We start from the raw sequence: 20,976 nt of genomic DNA, 5'->3' as shown, positions 1-20,976 counted from the left end.
TAATGTGTGAAGGGAAATATCATTCCACCAAATCCCTGGCTGGTAAAAAAAAATGGCAGTTGATCATACCATACTTCCTAACTGAACAGTTTTTTTTATCATACCTTACTTTCTAACTGAACAGTTTTTTTTTTAATCATACCTTACTTTCTAACTGAACAGTTTTTTTTTATCATACCTTACTTCATAACTACAGTTTTTTTTATCATACCTTACTCCCTAACTGAACTGTTTTTTTTATTATCATACTTTACTTCCTAACTGAACTGTTTTTTATTAGGATACATAATAATGTATCAATAACGCATCCCTACTCTGACAGTTACAACCCACGCCTTTTCACCGTGCTATTTTTTACTTTAAACCGTTTTTCAAATCACACCCCCAGGGAGGGCTTACAATTATAAAACAGAACCTCATTGGATGGAAGCAGAGATACACGCGCTCTCACTCTGACACCGCCTATCTTTCAATCTCACCAACCAACGCAGCAGCACCACACGGAGCAGCTGTGTTTTTGTCCCAAGAGTTCAAAGAGAGAGTGAAAGAAGCCACAATGAAGACCCAAATTCGTTTCGCGTTCTCCATACCACTCTTTGTAGTTTGTTTTCTGGTTGGTGCCCTTTCCACAGTGAATGGTAAGTTGTTTTTGTTTTGTTTACAGTTAACCTAGTTTAAGCCGTTTATAATGCGCTGAGCACACCGTGTGTCGGTCCAAGGTGGATATTGAGCAGTGGTGTAATGCGAGTATATATACATTGGAAAGCGGTGTCATTTTCTCTACGCAATTTATATATATATCTTTACAGTGTTTGGGTATAAGCTGGACATTTCAAGGCTGGCATAAATGGCACTACCAATTCAGTTTCCAAAAGTAACACCCCATTCCTGTTTTGGGCATTTGGAGAGGTCCTTGAGTGAAGCATGGGAATACATTGCTGCATGGAATTTTTAATATATATATATATATATATATATATATATATATATATATATATATATATATATATATATATATATATATATATATATATATATATATATATATATATATGTGTATATATATGTGTGTGTATGTACATTTTTGTTGTTTAGTATTTAACTTAACAATATGCAATGGACAGTTTTGAACACAGTTGTTGTTATCTAGTGCTTGGTTAAGTGTGATTGATGTGGCTAATCTAATTTTATTCACTCCCTCTGTAGCAACAGTGCTTAAAAAAGCATTTCCATATCAACCAACTAGGCTAATTGTCATTCTATAGGTATAAAGATAACATAAGCATTTCTTCGGATTAGGCATAAGTAGGTATAAAAACCTCTGCTTGAAATAACTAACACCTACCTAAGGGCATTGTGTTCAAAGTGCTCTTCACAGTAGTCCCCATTATGTTTGCCTATGTCCCATCTTTATGCTGTTGGCACTCTGCTTTCTTTGCATCCAGGACATGTGTGGATGAATAGAAACGATTTTGCATCCAGGACATGTGTGGATGAATAGAAAGGACTTTGCATCCAGGACATGCGTGGATGAATAGAAAGGACTTTGCATCCAGGACATGCGTGGATGAATAGAAAGGACGCATGGGGGAAACCATTTCCATGGTGGCATTTGTTTCTTCCTCAAACTACACAATGTCCCCAATCCAGATATGAATAAATCACTGAGCTATCTTTACCAGAACCCAAGTTATGAGCTTTCAAAGTGTGCTTCAGTCAAAAAGTAAGAAGTGAGAACCACATTCAAAGATTCTATTCCGTTTCATTCTAACTGCATTGAGAGGCATGAGAGAAACACCAACACTCACTGCAATTGCTGGTGTTGTTTGTATTAAATAACCATTACTAGAACTAATTATTACACTGAACAATAATATACAAATATATTTAAATTGGATAATTTTACATTTCAGTGTGATTATGAACAGTCAACAACAAATCCTTAAAAATAAACACTAATAGACAACCCTGGATGGCAGGAAAGATCGCATAAATAAGGACCAAAATAATTGATATTTCAATAATTGAACTTCAGCTTGCAGGAAAAGGTACTGGAACGCGTTGCCGACATCTCCATGGCCAGGTGGAACAATCTCATCTGCTGAGAGATAAGATGAAATTTGTCATACAGGAATAGTAAAAACAATACAAATACTCACAGCAATACAAGACAATCGTACAAAATATAAATATGTAGTGAGGCAAGTAAAATAGTAGAGTTCTAGTGTGCAAAAGACCCCAATGGCAGTGGGCAGAAAGGATTTAATTCATGTTGATATTAATTCATTTGACCGTGTCTATCTCTCTGACAAACACAAAGTGATCTCTAACGCAAACTCCTTAGATCATCATTCATAAAAGTTTACTGACAACTCCATCATTTTAGCTAATTGATTGTGATCATTAGATGTCCTGTCTTTCTCTCTGTGTTTGTGTGTCTGAGGGAGAGACTGTCAATGACACACACACTTTAGCTGAGTGCTCCATGGTGAAAACCACCTCGGTTCCAAAACTGGCCACCAGATCCATGAGCCTACCCACTCTTCACCAACTTACCCCGAAGGGAAGAAAACAACATGTTTCACGTGCTTTATCAGTCTTATTTATTTTGGTCCACAAGAAAGTAAATTGTCATGAAGACCCACGTTTTACACACACACACACTAGATCACCTTTACTCCACACACAGAATTGTATACAAAGCTCTCCCTTCCACTCCAGTTGGGAAATGTAAATCTGACCATAACTCTATCCTGCTTATAAGCAAAAACTCAAAACAGGAAGTACCAGTGGCGCACGCACTCAATACAGAAGTGGTCTGATGAAGCAGATGGTAAGCTACCAGACTATTTTCGCTAGCACAGACTGGAATATGTTCCGGGATTCATCCGATGGCATTAAGAAGTTTACCACATCAGTGACCGTAGGTACATATCCCAACCAGAATCCGTGAATTACAGGCAACATCCGTACTGAACTAAAATCTAGAGCTGCTGCTTTCAAGGAGTGGGATACTAATCCGGCCGTTTACAAGAAATACCACTACGACCTCCGACGAGCCATTAAACAGGCAAAGCATCAATACAGGACTAAGATCAAATCCTAATATGCCAGCGCTGACGCTCATCAGATGTGGCAGGGCTTGCAAACCGGCACAGATTACAAAGGGAAAGCCAGCCGCGAGCTGCCCAGTGACGCGATCCTACCAGACTAGCTAAATGCCTTCTGTGCTTGCTTCAACGCAAGCAACACTGAACCATGCATGAGGGCACCAGCTGTTCCGGATGACTGTGTGACCACACTCGCCTTAGCCGACCTTTTTAAACAGGTTAACAGTCACAAGGCCGTAGGGACAGACGGATTACCAGGACACGTAAGCAGAGCATGCGCTGAACAGCTGGCATTTTCAACCTCTCCCTATTACCGTTTTAGTACACAAGGGGCTGCTAAAAAAGCCCATTGGCGTCTATCACCAGAATGCTAACAAAATTAGCACAAGTACTAGCAAATTTCCATAGAGGCTGCGACCTATATAGGCCAATGACCGCAAACAACAAACTAATCGCAGAGATAGGCAATCCAGCTCATAAAGTTATGAGTGTAGGTAGTAGCTACTTGGTGAGTTTGGAAATTAACAAGCGAATGAACTAAAGATACTGTGCGAATGAGCACATTGTTTATGAATGTTTGTCTGGAGGAAGAACAGCACTGGCTCTGGAGCAACATGTGTACACGCTGTGTCTGTGTTAGGGCAATGGGCCTTCCTGCTCTGCTCGAAGGGCAGGCAGGTAGCCTAGCGGTTAAGCTAATGACTTTGTGTACTTAACTAGCTTGCTTACCTTGCTTGCTCCTAGTTGAAGATGATCTCTTCATGATGAGGTGACTGGATTGGATTCCTCATTTTGTTGACAATCGTTGGGACCACTCGTAAAATAATCATTGATTTGCTGGTAATTCAGAGCGTACTGGCACCATTACTCATAGTAATGACAACTACTTAGTAATGACAACTAATAGCCACATCGCTATTTATCTGAGTCGGCTGTTAATGATTATTGATGACTGAGACAGCGGGAAGACTGCGTGCTCTAGGCTACTATAGGATGACAGGAGCCCAATCTCAATTCTCACCCCTTCTCGCCTGTGCACTCGTTCACACCCCCTCAAAGATTTAAAAGCAATGGATTGGTGTATTGGTAGACATTTCATCGACACCTATCTGATGATTTTACGTCTTTGAGGGGAGTGAAGACAAGTGGCAGGGCGTAGCAAGAAATAGGATGCGGCTCAAAAAGGATGGAAGATGACTAAAGCTGCCTCTCACTTCCAACAAGTTTACGATAGGATATCGATTGATTACTACCTAAAGTCAAAATAAATCTGAACTGCGTAAATGAATGGAATACTGTTATTTTGGCCAGCTAATAACCACCAATCAAGGCAAGCAAATTGCAGTGGTGATAGAAGTGTGAATATCATTAGGAATGGACAAAACTTAGCTCCATTCCTTTTGACAAAATGAAAATTGGACCACTTGGGATCATATCTACATCGTTGATTGTAAATGACTGTATTACTAGCTAGCTAGATAATTATTTTGTGTCTAAACCAGATTTCATTGATCCGTAGCATGTTATCTTGAGTGGGCCTTGTCGGCTGCGACACTCACAAGGGGGTGTTTGAGCTAGCATTTTTCACGTTGGGCATACTAGCTCACATGTCAAAACCTTGGAAATGCCTTTTAGCAATCATAAAATATTTGTACATAACATTCGCCATTCAATGTTTGCCTGCATATTCCCTGCATTTTTGTAGTATAAAACATTTGACAAGCAATTTAAATGTCAACGACAACAACAAAAAGCATATTGGATATGGGCAATTCCATGGTAACAGAATGATTCTGAGACTCCGATACCAGAATTTGGACTTCGATACCAGGTTTATTGTCATGATACTCGATACCATCACAATACCAAAACGATACCATAGCAAAAAATTAAGCCAAGTCACAAAATTGAACTTTTGTACATTTTTTTTCAGAGAAAGCCATGTATATCACAACTCAGGATATGACCCAGATGCAGACATGGGAGTCGGATAGTACAGTTCTCCGATTATTTATTAGAAACACGGGGCAAGCAACGGGCAGGTCAAGGGCAGGCATAGGTTTGTGATCAGGTCAGAGGCAGGCAGGTACAGGACAGCAGGCAGGCAGGCTCAGGGTCAGGGCAGGCAGAATGGTCAGAACCGGGAAAAATTAGGAAACAGAACTAGAGAAACAGGAAGGCGGGAAAGAACGCTGGTAAGACCTGACAAGACGAACTGGCAACAGACAAACCGAGAACACCGGTATGAATACACAGTGGATAATGGGAAGATGGGTGAGACCTGGAGGTGGGTGGAGACGAGCACAAAGACAAGTGAAACAGGTCAGGGTGTGTCGGTGTATGCATGAATTTATCAATGATGAATTGATGTTAGGCTTCAGCTGTAAGCTAGCAAGGAAAGGTAGCCTACAAAGCTGGAAGCTACCGGTATCTTCAGTCTTGCACTGTAGAGTGTTCTAGCCTGTAATACAAGTTGTTTTGCAAACCAGTATTTAATAGTTGCAACATTTCTACATGCCGTGTTGTATTATTCAAGTGTGCTCAGTGCAACATGAGTGGGGAGCTAACATGATGCAGCCCAGAATCCCAGTGAGTGCAGTGGTTACTCAGGAAAGGCTAGAGCTAGCATGAGTAGGTGGAGCAGGCACGTTGCTCTCATGCTATAAGGGGACACATCAACTGCGCCGATAATAGACAGACTTGATCCTCTCTCAATCAGTAGACGATGTGTCAAACACATTTGACAGAAGTAACCTACGAAAGTTTTAAAAAATTATAGTACCGCTTTTCATGTTCTAGTGCAAAAGTGTTGTCATACCATCCAACACTAAATCATATAACTCTATGCAAAATGACTACTTTTAACCATTTCCACAGAGAATTGTACAAAAACACATTTACTTGAAGAGCAGTGAGGATGCAAAGTTTTGTAACAATGACGGTTTGTGAAAAATCTGCATCTCAACATCATTCTGTTACAGAATTGCCCATATGCTTTTCTCAGATCTCATTTACACTCGGTTTTAATACTGCACTTATAGACAGTGTAATTGAGCTATATTCATTTTAAGAGAAAGTCCTTGCTCTAAAATGTAGTCTAAACTCATTTATTTTCTTCCTAGGGGCATAAGGCTAGCAGCGGTAAATACACATATCTCAAAGCCAAAGCACTGATATTGGGCCCATTTCAAGACTATGGTGTTAATGAGTTTTTTAAATTGATATTATATATTGACTGTTAATTAGACTTTTCACATTGCACAAGTTTATGAACATGTCATTTAGTAAACCTGTAAACAATACATTCATTACATTAAGTGCATCTGGGTTGAAAAATACATGTATTATATTCTAAATCTCGTTTTACTCTAAAATGAGTTCCAATACATGTCATGAACATGGCTACCATTAGGGGGCGGCAGGTAGCCCAGTGGTTAGCGCGTTGGGCCTGTAACCAAAAGGTTGCTGGGTCGAATCCCTGAGCTGACAAGGTAAAAATCTGTCGTTCTGCTCCTGAACAAGGCAGTTAACCCACTTCCCCTGTAGGCCGTCACTGTAAATAGGAATTTTTTCAAAACAAATGTTAAATTAATAAATACTTGTTCTGTATTTTTAACAGATCAGGGTTGAAAAAACAGACTGCTGCTACCTGATTGGTTGAATGCGGTGCACAACTCTCATTAGCATAGTGGTGGATCTTTTTTGATTTATTATTAACACAGTATGCTTATTTTCCCTTTTTTTTTTCACCAACGAACCATTCAATCCAGTTAAGGAGGAAACCGCCAACTCTGCAGCCTTGAATGGAGGATGTTTTATGTTAAATAAAGGTTAAATAAATACATTTAAAATAAATATATGAACTGGTCCACGGGGGACACGAGTGTATTGTCGCCTGGACACATTAAAGTTGGACTTAAGATCAAATTTTATTTGTCACATTCGCGTGTTTTAGCCGATGTTGGTGTAGCGAAATGCTTGTTTCTAGCTCCAACAGTGCAGTAATATCTAGCAAGTAATATCTAACAATACACACAATCTAATGGAATTAAGAATATATGTGTACGAGCAATGTCAGATGACAAACGACGTAAAATAAATAATACTGCCATCTTGCGGTCGGTTGGGCTATAGGACAAAAATATTGAGTCACTTCTCTGGATGTGGCTGGCGAAGGCCATGCATGCCACAAACAGGATTTAGCAAAGAAGTCTGGGAAATTCCTGCTCCAGCCATGCATTGTCCCTATACTTTCCACACTTAACCCTCTCCATGTTACTATACCACCAGCAGCCCTGCTGCACCAGTGAGAGAGACAAGGAGGCAAGGAAGAGCTACTGTTTTGGTCTGCATGCAGCCCTAGCAGTGTCATAAAAAAAATGTTTACAAAGCTAGGGAAGAGCTGAAGGTTCTGGGAACTAAGGCAGGTTTTCTGGGGTTTTGTTAGGGGTAGGTTTGATTGGGAAGGCGCAGAGAAAGATTCAATGCTGTAACTAATGTAGATTTACACTATCAGAACTGTACATGGCTGGCCTGGTTATTCTGTACATCCACAATAGTTGCTAGAAAGGATAATGTGAAAATAAAATATCAGAGCCAGCACAGTATGGTTTGGGTCGGTTGTATGGTTTCATTGGAACGTTGCAAGAATAGTCCAGTTTCTGGGGGTTAGAAGAATATTGCATCAACCTCATGCCAAACATATACAGAAACTGCCATGTTCTCAGAATATAAAATATTCTAGACATGTTTCATGGGAACTGTTTAAAGCAGGAAGTTCTGGCATAGTCCCCTGGAGGTATTTGTCTAGTTCCCAGCTTCTTCCGGTGATGTCCCTAAATACATTTTCAAGTTCTGCTTGACATTAAGGGAATGTTCTCCTAACACTAACGCTTCAACATGCTAAATAGGTTCTCAGGAGGTTTTTGCTAACATGCATAGAATTTCCCCCTAACTAACGGAAAACTGGACACTCAAACATCAGGGTATCATTACAAAAACATTCTCTGTCCCTAGAATTGTTAGCTGGGTCAAGCTTTGTGCTGGGTCAAGTCACTGGTCAGTGTTGTGGTAAGGGAAGTGCAAAGCCATGATTTGTGTCATGCTGAGGCTTACTTTTTCTCACAACAAGTCCACATGGGGCAGCTGAGAGAACCAGGGCTAAATATAGTTAGATTCAGGGCCAAATGCTTGACGTGTGTGTGTGTGTGTGTGTGTGCACGTGTGTGTCCTATGAACCATTCAAAAAGCTGCAGTCTGCCATAGCCTTTGCCATCTGCAGTGCCAGTAGGGTCCTGCCTTTGGGGACCCATCTCATTTTTGTTCTGATGACTTTGTTTAATGTCAACTCTTTCCGAGGGCCTCGTATTCATTTTTAATAGCGACCGGCTAATCAATCTTTCTTTGCAAAATGGAACATTCCAATTTGGGCCTCGGTGTCGTTCGTCCCACTTTCCAATCTGTTGTGTTAAATATTTTAAATGCCATCCTATGATCTGATACATGCAGCCAAACTCAATTCAAACTTCGCAGCATCCTTTTGTGGCCAGCAAAGCGACTCACTTGATTAGAACAGTTTCGGAACAGTGATTTATACACAATCTGAAGTGTAACAAGTAGAAATGGTAGACATTCAGACTTGGCGATAAGGCTATGCCAATAACATGAAGTTCATAGAAGCTACAGTACTCTAGGCTACGTGAGTTAGCCTATGTCTGAGAATGGCTTTTTATGTATATTTATATAAGTTGTTAATTTTTGGATTGCGGATAGCTCTTCAGTTTCTTGGCATTTTCTCGCATGGAATAGCCTACATTTCTCAGAGCAAGAATAGACTGACGAGTTTCAGAAGAAAGGTCTTTGTTTCTGTCCATTTTGAGTCTGTAAATCGAACCCGCAAATGCTGATGCTCCAGATACTCAACTAGTCTAAAGAAAGCCAGTTTTGATTGCTTCTTTAAATCAGCACAACAGTTTTGAGCTGTGCTAACATAATTGTAAAAGGGTTTTCTAATGATTAATTAGCCTTTTAAAATTATAAACTTGGATTAGCTAACACAGCATGCCATTGGAACACAGGAGTGATGGTTGCTGATAATGGGTTGCTGATAATGGGCCTATATAGATATTTCATACAAAATCATCTGTTTTCAGCTACAATAGTCATTTACAACACTAACAATGTCTACACTGTATGTCTGATCAATGTTATTTGATTTTAATGGCCAATTTTTTTTTTTTGCTTTTCTTTCAAAAACAAGGACATTTCTAAGTGACCCAAAACTTTTGAACGGTAGTGTGTGTACACAAGATATACAACACGACTAGTGTGCTCTTAAAACAGTGCACTTTTGGTTTTGTAATCTCATTTTCAAACAAAACAGCCTTTTTCCATATGGTCAATATGTTCTTATTTGCGACAGAGTGCCTGGACACAGCCCTTAGCCGTGGTATATTGGCCATATACCACAAACCCCTGAGGTGCCTTATTGCTATTATAAACTGGTTACCAATATAATTAAAAATAAATATTTTGTCATACCTGTGGTATACGGTCTGATATACCACGGCTGTCAGCCAAACAGCATTCAGGGCTCGAACCAGCCAGTTTATCATTTTGTTTATACCCCTGATTTAGCTTCATGTCATGCTTGATGATAACTTGAGTGTTCTCGACTGCCTTTTTATAGGACACATGATTTTGCCCTTGGTTGCATAGCATGATGTGCTTACTAATCTACTAACTGCACATTTTGTCATTGAACGTACACGCGCAGTAAGAATAAACTTTGTCTGCAGTGGATGTTCTTGCGCATCAATTCGATTAGAAGACTGCCCACTTACGTCTAGGCGCATTCTTTTTGTAGCGAATTAAGCCTGGTAATTCTATTGCAACAGCATGACAACAACCTCCTCCTGCCCTCCCCTCCCGGCCTTCTAAGTGTCCTCAAATGGACCACTCCTGGGAGTTTGTAGGGAACCTGGCTCGCGTAAACAGTCCCAGGTCTTTTTGAAATGATGCCAATGTCTCCAGTCAGTCTGTTGTTTTTTGTTTTCCACCTGCCTTTCTAATGCGATCACCCCTGTTGGTGTCTGTTGGCCCAAGCAGGCTGACATGCAAACCTCACGGGCCACGTTGTGTGCACGAGCATTGAAAAATAAATGTACATATACATGATATTCAATAATTTCACCTACACCACTTGCGCATGTGAATGAGCGTCTGAGTAGCCAAGTGCTAAAATATAACTTAGTTCCTATTTGAAATGTGCCACGCGCTGCAAGTCCCCTTCTTATTGGATACCAGGAAGCTACAAACCCACGTGGATGTTTTAAAGACAAAACAAGAAGAGATTCATTTAAAGATTAAAAGGGAAACCTAGTTAGTTATCTGTGGATTAAGCGTCAGAGTATATACACACACAATTTCGTGCAGGTTAAAATTCTTCAAAGAACCAGCTAAAAAGAGGGTCTTATGCATGACCGGTGAAATATTATATTTTAACCTGCATGTCATGATTTCGTCTTGCGTGGATGGTGAAAATCTAAATGCTTGCGATGGCAGATGCACACGCGTGACTGGTGTAGTTAGCATGTGAGCTTGATCCTCTCAGTAGCAGATTAATCTGGAGTGACTCTTGAACACAGACCTCAGACAGTCTATACAGCATTATATACAGGGCATTTGGAAAGTATTTAGACCCGTTGAAATTCTCCACATTGTAATGTTAAAGTCGTATTCTAAAACGGATTACGTTTAAAATGTTTCTCATCAATCTACACACAATACCCCATAATGACAAAGCAAAAACAGTTGTTTAAAAAAAAAAAACATTTTTGCAAATGTATAAAAAAATAAATAAAAATACCTTGATTACATAAGTATTCAGACACTTTGCTATGAGACTTGAAATCGAGCTCAGGTGCATCCTGTTTCCATTAATCATCCTTAAGATGGTTCTACAACTTGATTGGAGTCCACCTGTGGTAAATTCAATTGATTGGACATGATTTGGAAAGACACATGTCTATATAAGGTCCCACAGTTGACAGTGCATGTCAGAGCACAAACCAAGCCATGAGGTTGAAGTAATTGTCCATTGAGCTCCGAGCCAGGATTGTGTCAAGGCACAGCTCTGGGGAATGGTACCAAAAAATTTATGCAGCATTGAAGGTCCCCAAGAACACAGTGGCATCCATCATTTTTAAATGGAAGAAGTTTGGTACCACCGACTCTTTCTAGAGCTGGCTGCCCAGCCAAACTGAGCAATCGGGGGAGAAGGACCTTGATCAGGGAGGTGATCAAGAACCCGATGGTCATTCTGACAGAGCTCCTCTGTAAAGATGGGAGAACCTTCCAGAAGGACAACCATCTCTGCTGCACTCCACCAATCAGGCCTTTATGGTAGAGTGGCCAGACGGAAGCCACTCCTCAGTAAAAGCCACATGACAGCCAGCTTGGAGTTAGCCAAAAGTCACCTAAAGGACACTAACACTGACCATGAGAAACAAGATTCTCTGGTCTGATGAAACTTGCCTGAATGCCAAGTGTCACATCTGGAGGAAAACTGGCACCACCCCTATGGTGAAGCATGGAAGGGGGCAGCATCATGCTGTGGGACAAGTCTGTGAATGTCTTTGAGTGGCCCAGGACAAGTCTGTGAATGTCTTTGAGTGGCCCAGCTAGACCCCTGACTTGAACCCGATCAAACTTCTCTGGAGAGACCTGAAAATAGCTGTGCAGCGACGTTTCCCATCCAACCTGACAGAGCTTGAGAAGATCTGCGGAGAAGAATGGGATAAACTCCCCAAGTAGAGGTGGACAAGCTTGTAGCGGAGAAGCTGGGAGTCGGGAGCAAGTGCAAGTGGTGAGTTTAATAATAAAGGGAACAATACAAGTAGCGTACGGACAGTATTGACTAAGGGAGTGCCAGTAAGTGGGAGTAAATGTGAGAGTACCCCTGACGCCACAGGACGCCGCAGGCCATAGGGACAGCCCCAAGGACGAGGAGCGGGCCGGTCCAGGCAGTGAAGATGGAAATCACAGATAATGTTGGAATCCAGAATGTCCTCCACCGGAACCCAACATGGCTCCTCTGGGCCGTTTCCCTCCCAGTCCACCAGGTACTGGAGTCAACCCCCACGATGTTCAGGATTCCAGTAGGGCTATCACATAGGCGGAACCTCCCTCGACGTCCAAGGGGGGTGGAGGGGTGTTGTGGGGGACAGCATCAGCCAGGGGACCAGAAACCACCGGCCTGAGAAGGGAGACATGAAAAGGTGCGATAAGGTAGTCACTAGGAACCCGTAACCTATATGTCACCTTGTTGACCCTCCGGAGAACCTTGAATGGCCACACAAACAAGGGGCTCAGCTTCTTGCAGGGCAGGCCAAGTGGGAGATTCCTGGCAGAGAGCCAGACACAATTCCCAGGATGGAATAGGGGAGTCTCACTGTGGTGGCGGTCTGCCTGCTCCTTCTGACGGACGGTGCACCGGAACCATTCGTCCACCGCAGGGGCTTCGGTCTGGCTCGGAATCCACTGAGCCAGGGCTGGCTGATAACCCAGGGCACACTGGAGGAGTGACATAATGAATTCTGGGCATATTCCGCCCAGGGAAGGAATCGGGTCCTCTCCCCATGCCGGTTCTGGCAAGTGACTCCTCAGGAACCCACGCCAGCTCCTGGTTCATCCTCTCCACCTGCCGGTTGGACTGAGGCCGGTACCCGTCAGTGAGACTGACCGTGACCCCCAGTTTCTCCATGCAAGCCCTCCATACCCATGACGTGAATTGAGGCCCACGGTCGGAGACAATGTCCTCCAGAAGGCCATAGTGCCAGACGACCTGCTGGAACAGTGCCTCAGCGATCTGGAAAGCTGCAGGGAGACCAGAGAGCGGAATATACCGGCGTGATTTTGAAAATCTGTCCACAACCACCAGAATGATGGTGAAACCGTCAGAGGAGGGGAGATCAGTAACAAAGTCAATGGGCAGACAAGACCAGGGACGCTGAGGCACGTGTATGCCCAGGTCAAAAGCCTTATCCCTGTGAGAATGTAGATGCGCTCAGGAGGACAGGTAGTGGGTGTGGATTCCCTCTCCAGAGCCTGGTGAATGTCCAAATAAACAGTGCCTTGCGAAAGTTTTCACCCCGCTGGCATTTTTCATATTTTGTTGCCTTACAACCTGAAATTAAAATGTATGTTTTGGGGAGTTGTATCATTTGATTTACACAACATGCCAACCACTTTGAAGATACAAAATATTGTTTTATTGTGAAACAAACAAGAAATATGACAAAACTGAAAACTTGAGCGTGCATAGCTATTCATCCCCCTAAAGTCAATGCTTTGTAGAGCCACCCTTTGCAGAAATTACAGCTGCAAGTCTCTTGGGGTATGTCTCTATAAGCTTGGCACATCTAGCCACTGGGATTTTTGCCCATTCTTTAAGGGAAAACTGCTCCAGCTCCTTCACGTTTGATGGGTTCTGCTGGTGTACAGCAATATTTAAGTCATACCACAGATGGCTTTTTTTCTGGCCACTCTTCAATAAAGCCCAGCTCTGTGGAGTGCACGGCTTAAAGTGGTCCTATGGACAGATACTCCAATCTCCGCTGTGGAGCTTTGCAGCTCCTTCAGGGTTATCTTTGGTCTCTTTGTTGCCTCACTGATTAATGCCCTCCTTGCCTGGTCTGTGAGTTTTGGTGGGTGGCCCTCTCATGGCAGGTTTGTTGTGGTGCCATATTCTTTACATTTTTTAATAATGGATTTAATGGTGCTCCGTGGGATGTTCAAAGTTTCTGATATTTTTTGTAACCCAACCCTGATCTGTACTTCTCTACAACTTTGTCCCTGACCTGTTTGGAGAGCTCCTTGGTCTTCATGGTGCCACTTGCTTGGTGGTGCCCTTTGCTTAGTGGTGTTGCAGACACTGGGGCCTTTGTGAACGTGTGTGTATGTATGTATATATATATATATATATATATATATATACTGCTCAAAAAAATAAAGGGAACACTAAAATAACACATCCTAGATCTGAATGAATGAAATATTCTTATTAAATACTTTTTTCTTTACATAGTTGAATGTGCTGACAACAAAATCACACAATGTATCAATGGAAATCAAATATATCATCCCATGGAGTGACACTCAAAATTAAAGTGGAAAACCACACTACAGGCTGATCCAACCTTGATGTAATGTCCTTAAAACAAGTCAAAATGAGGCTCAGTAGTGTGTGTGGCCTCCACGTGCCTGTATGACCTCCCTACAACGCCTGGACATGCTCCTGATGAGGTGGCGGATGGTCTCCTGAGGGATCTCCTCCCAGACCTGGACTAAAGCATCCGCCAACTCCTGGACAGTCTGTGGTGCAACGTTGGTGGATGGAGCGAGACATGATGTCCCAGATGTGCTCAATTGGATTCAGGTCTGGGGAACGGGCGGGCCAGTCCATAGCATCAATGCCTTCCGCTTGCAGGAACTGCTGACACACTCCAGCCACATGAGGTCTAGCATTGTCTTGCATTAGGAGGAACCCAGGGCCAACCGCACCAGCATATGGTCTCACAAGGGGTCTGAGGATCTCATGTCTGTACCTAATGGCTACCTCTGGCGAGCACATGGAGGGCTGTGCGGCCCCCCAAAGAAATGCCACCCACACCATGACTGACCCACCACCAAACCGGTCATGCTGGAGGATGTTGCAGGCAGCAGAACGTTCTCCACGGCGTCTCCAGACTGTCACGTCTGTCACATGTGCTCAGTGTGAACCAGCGGTCCTGCTGCTGGGTTGTTGCCCTCCTACGGCCTCCTCCACGTCTCCTGATGTCTTTGCCTGTCTCCTGGTTGCGCCTCCATCCTCCACACTACGCTGACAGACACAGCAAACCTTCTTGCCACAGCTCGCATTGATGTGCCATCCTGGATGAGCTGCACTACCTGAGCCACTTGTGTGGGTTGTAGACTCCGTCTCATGCTACCACTAGAGTGAAAGCACCGCCAGCATTCAAAAGTGACCAAAACATCAGCCAGGAAGCATAGGAACTGAGAAGTGGTCTGGTCACCACTTGCAGAACCACTACTTTATTGGGGGTGTCTTGCTAAATGCCTATAATTTCCACCTGTTGTCTATTCCATTTGCACAACAGCATGTGAAATGTATTGTCAATCAGTGTTGCTTCCTAAGTGGACAGTTTGATTTCACAGAAGTGTGATTGACTTGGAGTTACATTGTGTTGTTTAAGTGTTCCCTTTATTTGTTTGAGCAGTGTGTGTGTGTATGTGTGTGTGTATGTATATGTATGTATGTATGTACAGCTGCAATCTAAATGTCACATGATGTCAGTAATATATATATATATATATATATATTACTGACATCATGTGACATTTAGATTGCACACAGGTGGACTTTATTTAACTAATTATGTGACTTCTGAAGGTAATTGGTTGCACCAGATCTTATTTAGGGGCTTCATAGCAAAGGGTGAATACATATGTACACACCACTTTTATTTTTAAAATTTCACTTCACCAATTTGGACAATTTTGTGTATGTCCATTACATGAAATCCAAATAAAAATAAATTAAATTACAGGTTGTAATGCAACAAAATAGGAAAAACACCAAGGTGGTGAATAGTTTTGCAAGACACAGTACGTCCCAGACCACAGGGGATACAACTTGAGATTGAAGGCAGGTCATCTGGCATTCGGGTGCCCAGTCCATGATTTTCATCCTCGACCATGAGATGGTGGGGTTATGGCATTGGATGCAGAAGATGATCTTGCGAACTGGAGCATGAATTAAGAAGAAAGGAATGTTTACCTGATTAGTGGTGTGGTGATGTGTGTAATGGTTCCAGATCCTAGTGGTCGATTTATCCAGGGCTTGAACCAGAAACTGAGAGGAGAGCGGGTATGAGGTGATGTTGAGGGAGGATTCAAGGGTCTGGTCAATAAAGTTCCCTGCAGCACCGAAATCCACTAGCGCTATAAAAACAGTACGAGGGACAGCCAGCTGGTGTTAGCGACACTAAAGGGTCTGACAGAAAATGATGCAGATGAGATACACCTGCCCCAGGAGGTGGAAGATCACATGACCGTTCCTCTGCTCTCGTGGACCCAAGGTAGGACATACCGGACACTGCTGGACCACTCCTTAGGAAAGGAGCCCCAGCCTTTTCCGTCTATGTCGTTCAGCCGTGGGGAGTCTTGTGACCCCTACCTACATGTGTTCAGGCTCTGATACAGAGTGGTCACTGAGGGAGGGAGAGAAGCAATGAGGCTACCGACACTCCCAATGTAGGTTATCCAGATGGCCATCGCGATAAATGCATCCAAGGAGAGGTTGTCATTTCGACATGCCAGTTCCGTCTTTACTTCCTCTCGCAGTCCTCTTCTGAATAGCGTATGGAGCGCCGGCTCATTCCATCCGTTAGAACCTGCTTCAGTCCACTGGATGCTGCTACAGTCCATGAACCCCTCTTACTAAACCAGCTCCTCTTCTACTCTCTCCCAGACGGCCGTAGCCCACTCCAATGCCCGCCCTGTCAGCAGAGAAATAACCGTGGCAACCTTGGACCTTTCTGTGGTGGGGCTCCCATCTGGTGCGCAAAAGAGAGGGAGCACTGGAGTAGGAAGCCACAGCATTTAGATGGGGTTCCATCATATTTATCCGGGAGGGACAGACGGGCATCGCTGACCTGAGTGGACTGCTGAATGGACTGGTGTTCTGGGTCGACTGATGGCAGAGTATTCTCCGCTAGTTGAAGGCAATCCCTCTTGGGTGTGTTTTAAACATTGAAGACTGCGAAGAACATCTTCTATAGCCGTCCCCAGTTGCACCAGCTGGTCATGGTATTGACGAAGTAGGTATCCCTGTTCATCGACCGTCTGGGAGAATTCCTGATTTCCTACTGCTTCCATTTTGTTGAGGCAGCATTCTGTAACGGAGACACTGGGAGTCGGTAAGCAAGTGCAGGTGGTGAGTTTAATAATAAACGGAACATGACCAATACAAGAGAAGCATACGGACAGGAAACACATTGTCAATACTGCCTGGGGAAGGAACCTACGGGAGTGCCAAATAAAGGGGAGGTAATGAGTGAGGTAATGGAGTCCAGGTGTGCCTCATGATAGAGCGTAGGTGCGCGTAATGATTGATGCCAGGTGCGCGTAATGATCGTTGCCAGGACCGGTGGTTAGTAAACCGGTGATGTCGAACACCGGAAGAGTGGGAGTACCGAGTAAAGGGTCTGAATACTTATGTAAATATTATATATCTTATTTTATACATTTGCAAACATTTCTAAAAACCTGTTTTTGGTTTGTCATAATGAGGTATTGTGTGTAGATTGATGAAGAAAAAACATGTAATCCATTTTAGAATAAGGCTGTAATGTAACAAAATGTGGAAAAAGTCAAGGGGTCTGAATACTTTCTCAACGCACTGTATGCTGAAACCTTTAGCAAGGAGTTGCAGTCCATTTTGGAATGGGTGGCCAGTAATTAACTGGTCCTGAACATCTCAAAATCTAAGAGCATTGTATATGGTACAAATCATTCCCTAAGTTCTAGATTTCAGCTGAATCTGGTAATGAATGGTGTGGCTGTTGAACAAGTTGAGGAGACTAAATTACTTGGTGTTACCTGAGATCGTAAACTGTCATGGTTAAAACATGGAGAGAGGTCTGTCCATAATAAAGAGATGCCTTGCTTTTTTGACACCACACTCCGAAGTCCTGCAGGCTCTAGTTTTGTCTTAACCACATGACTGGATAATAATCAAGATCGGTGCTGCAAAGTAAAAGACCTAGTTAAGCTGCAGCTGGCCCAGAACAGAATGTCTTGCTCTTCATTGTAATCAGAGGGATAATATAAATACTATGCAATTACCAGTCTTTCTTGGCAAAAAGTTGGAGACTGACTGCATCACTTCTTATTTTCATAAAAAAACATTTGTGTTGAAAATCCCAAATTGTTTGCATAGTTACTTAATGCCACAGATTTGCCACCAGGGATCTTTTCACAGTCCCCAAATCCATATCAAATTCAAGAAAGCGTATAGTATTATTCAGAGCCATTATTGCACGGAACTCCCTTCCATCTCATATTGCTCAAATGAACATCAAACCTGGTTTAAAAATAGCATGGGTGGCATTTTTAAATTTGTTGTTCTGTCCTTGAGCTGTTCTTGTCTATTAATGTTCTGTATTATGTCATTTTGTGTGGACCCTAGGAAGGAGTAGCAGCTGCTTTTGCAACAGCTAATTGGGATCCTAATAAAATACCTAGCCTTGCTAACTCACACTCCTCATTATAGAGTTAACGTGAGTCGGGAGTGTTTCTGCCTGCCTTATATCCCGAGCTGCTGATCCCTCAGTGAACTCAAATCCACTCTCTTTGTCTCAACCTATGTACTTCCTGATTAGAGTCATGTGGCTGAGGCTCAGGGTATTTTTATTTGGCTTCGTACCAAGTGGCACCCTATTCTCTATATAGTGCACTACTTTTGACCAGGGTCCATAGTGCTCTAGTTGAAATGAGTGCACTATGTTGGGAATAGGGTGCCATTTGGGACGCTGCAGCCTTTGTCTGGTATTTGGACCAGCGGGGACTTGGTACATGGGAAAGGTCTGGGCTGTTACTCACCAAAGTTCATTATAACACAATGTCCTGTGCTCCAACCCTGGCAGCCACACTGAGCTGAATGACTCTCTGGTTGGTTCATAATAGTGTCACATTTGGTGGCAGCCGTGGGATCCTGTTGGTGTTATGTGAACAGAGAGAGGTCAACAATTTCAAAGCTGTTATAAAAATGTGAACAAAATATCTTAAAGGCATACTGTGTTTTTCTTCACTCAGATGACATAAATATGGTATCCATGAGTATGTCTGACTCTGGGTAAATTTCACAGTATCCCTTTAAACCCCCCCACTGCAGACACTTTTATCAGGGCATGTTTATTCAACTGCTATTAACTTTTCCTCATTGGCCAATACATGTACTAAATATATATATATATTTTTTACGCTCACAGAGATGAAATATAATCAATGAGTATGATAAAAGGGCCTTTAGCTTTGGTCTCCTCAGAGACTTCCTTCCTTCCCGAACTCAACACTTCAGCTGTTGAGAGAGGGAGAGAGAGGCTGATCAAACAGTTCAGCTGATCGAACATGTTAATAATCCCACTGCTGCCAAGGATTCAGCAATGCCCTTCTAAACTCCACCCTATGCTCTGTCTCCATCTTCATTCAATACTGACGATAAGGGTTGGGGTCAATGCCATTTTAATTTAAGTCAATTCAGGAAGTATACTGAAATTCCAATTCCGTGACCTACCGCCAATGAGTCAGAAAAATGAAACTGTCATTTCTCAATAAATGAAAGTAGCTATAATGAAAAGCCACAGGTTATCATGGAAATTTGTTGACCCCAAGTCCTATAGAAACTAATAAACCACTTCCCTATTATCATTTTATGTTGGTCAGGTAACTTTAGCTGAACAACGGAATGCATTTGAAATTGGTTAGGCTGTTTCACAATACAGAATCAATTGTGTTTGTGAAGAGTTGCTTACTTAGAGGAGAAAATAGAATGTTGATGGGAAAGAGCCAGCCAAAATGTTTTTTTATTTTTCTTGAAAAGTTCCCGTGCTTATTAATTAATTCTATTGTCGCATCCGTGCGTCAATCTAAGAAATATCATTTAAAAAATCCCCATCACAACCCGTCAGTTTAAGTTACAGAGATGTTTTTTCGCATGGACTGTGTCTCAATCCACCACATCCGCCAATGTCGACCATGAAGGCCTGATTTCACGTAGTCTCCTCTGAACAGTTGATGTTCAGATGTGTCTGTTGCTTGAACTCTTTGAAGCATTTATTTGGGCTGCAATTTCTGAGGCTGGTATCTCTAATGAACTTATCTTCTGCAGTAGTGGTAAGTCAGGGTCTTCCTTTCCTGTGGTGGTCCTCGTGAGAGCCAGTTTCATCATAGAGCTGGATGGTTTTTGCAATGGCCCTTGAAGAAACTTTAAAAGTTCTTGAAATTTTCCGTATTGACTGACCTTCTTCAGAATTGGTGGGTCCCCTGCGGGACGGTTAAGCTAACATAGGCTAATGCGGTTAGAATGGGGTTGTATGTAACTAGAACATTTCCCAGGAGAGATTAAATTCTTGTTAATCTAACTGCACTGTCCAATTTACAGTAGCTATTGTTTGAGAGTGCACAGTTTTGAACATGAACATTTATTAATGAACAAATTGGGCATATTGGGCAGTCTTGATACAAAATTTTGAACAGAAATGCAATGGTTCATTGGATCAGAATAAAACATTGCACATACACTGCTGCCATCTAGTGGCCAAAATCAAAATTCCACTTTGGCTGGAATAATACATTATGGCCTTTCTCTTGCATTTCAAAGATGATGGTGCAAAAAAATATATAAAAAATGTCTTTGTATTATCTTCTACCAGATCTAATATATTTTATTATCCTACATTCCTTTAACATTTCCACAAACTTCAAAGTGTTTCCTTTCTAGTGGTACCAAGAAAATGCATATCCTTGCTTCAGGGCCTGAGCTACAGGCAGTTAGATTTGGGTATGTCATTTTAGGCGAAAATTGAAAAAAGGGGCCAATCCTTAAAGACTGTTTACTCTTTTGCTTATTTGAGCTGTTCTAGCCATAAAATGGACTTGGGTTTTTACCAATTAGGGCTATCAATTAGGGCTATACCACCCCCACCTTGTCACAGCACAACCGATTGGCTCAAACGCATTAAGAAGGAAAGAAATTCCACAAATTAACTTTTAAGAAGGTACACCTGTTAACTGAAATGCATTC

General features: G+C 42.4%; 1 protein-coding gene across 2 annotated transcripts in view; it reads left to right on the top strand.

The window, feature by feature from the left end:
• Positions 1–446: 446 nt before the first annotated feature.
• LOC110491985 (lactadherin) overlaps positions 447–20,976 on the top strand; it is a 45,139-nt gene continuing 24,609 nt past the window's right edge. For both annotated transcript variants that reach the window (XM_021565907.2, XM_021565899.2), the window contains exon 1: positions 447–638. In XM_021565907.2, coding sequence (XP_021421582.2) covers positions 557–638 — 82 coding nt within the window. In that variant the 5' untranslated portion in view covers positions 447–556. The remainder of the gene's footprint in view (positions 639–20,976) is intronic.

This window comes from Oncorhynchus mykiss, chromosome 2 (genome assembly GCF_013265735.2).
Source record: "Oncorhynchus mykiss isolate Arlee chromosome 2, USDA_OmykA_1.1, whole genome shotgun sequence".
In the NCBI taxonomy this organism is placed as follows: Eukaryota; Metazoa; Chordata; class Actinopteri; order Salmoniformes; family Salmonidae; genus Oncorhynchus; species Oncorhynchus mykiss.
The sequence above is the reverse complement of the archived record's forward strand: the minus strand, read 5'-3'. Positions and strand labels throughout refer to the sequence as shown.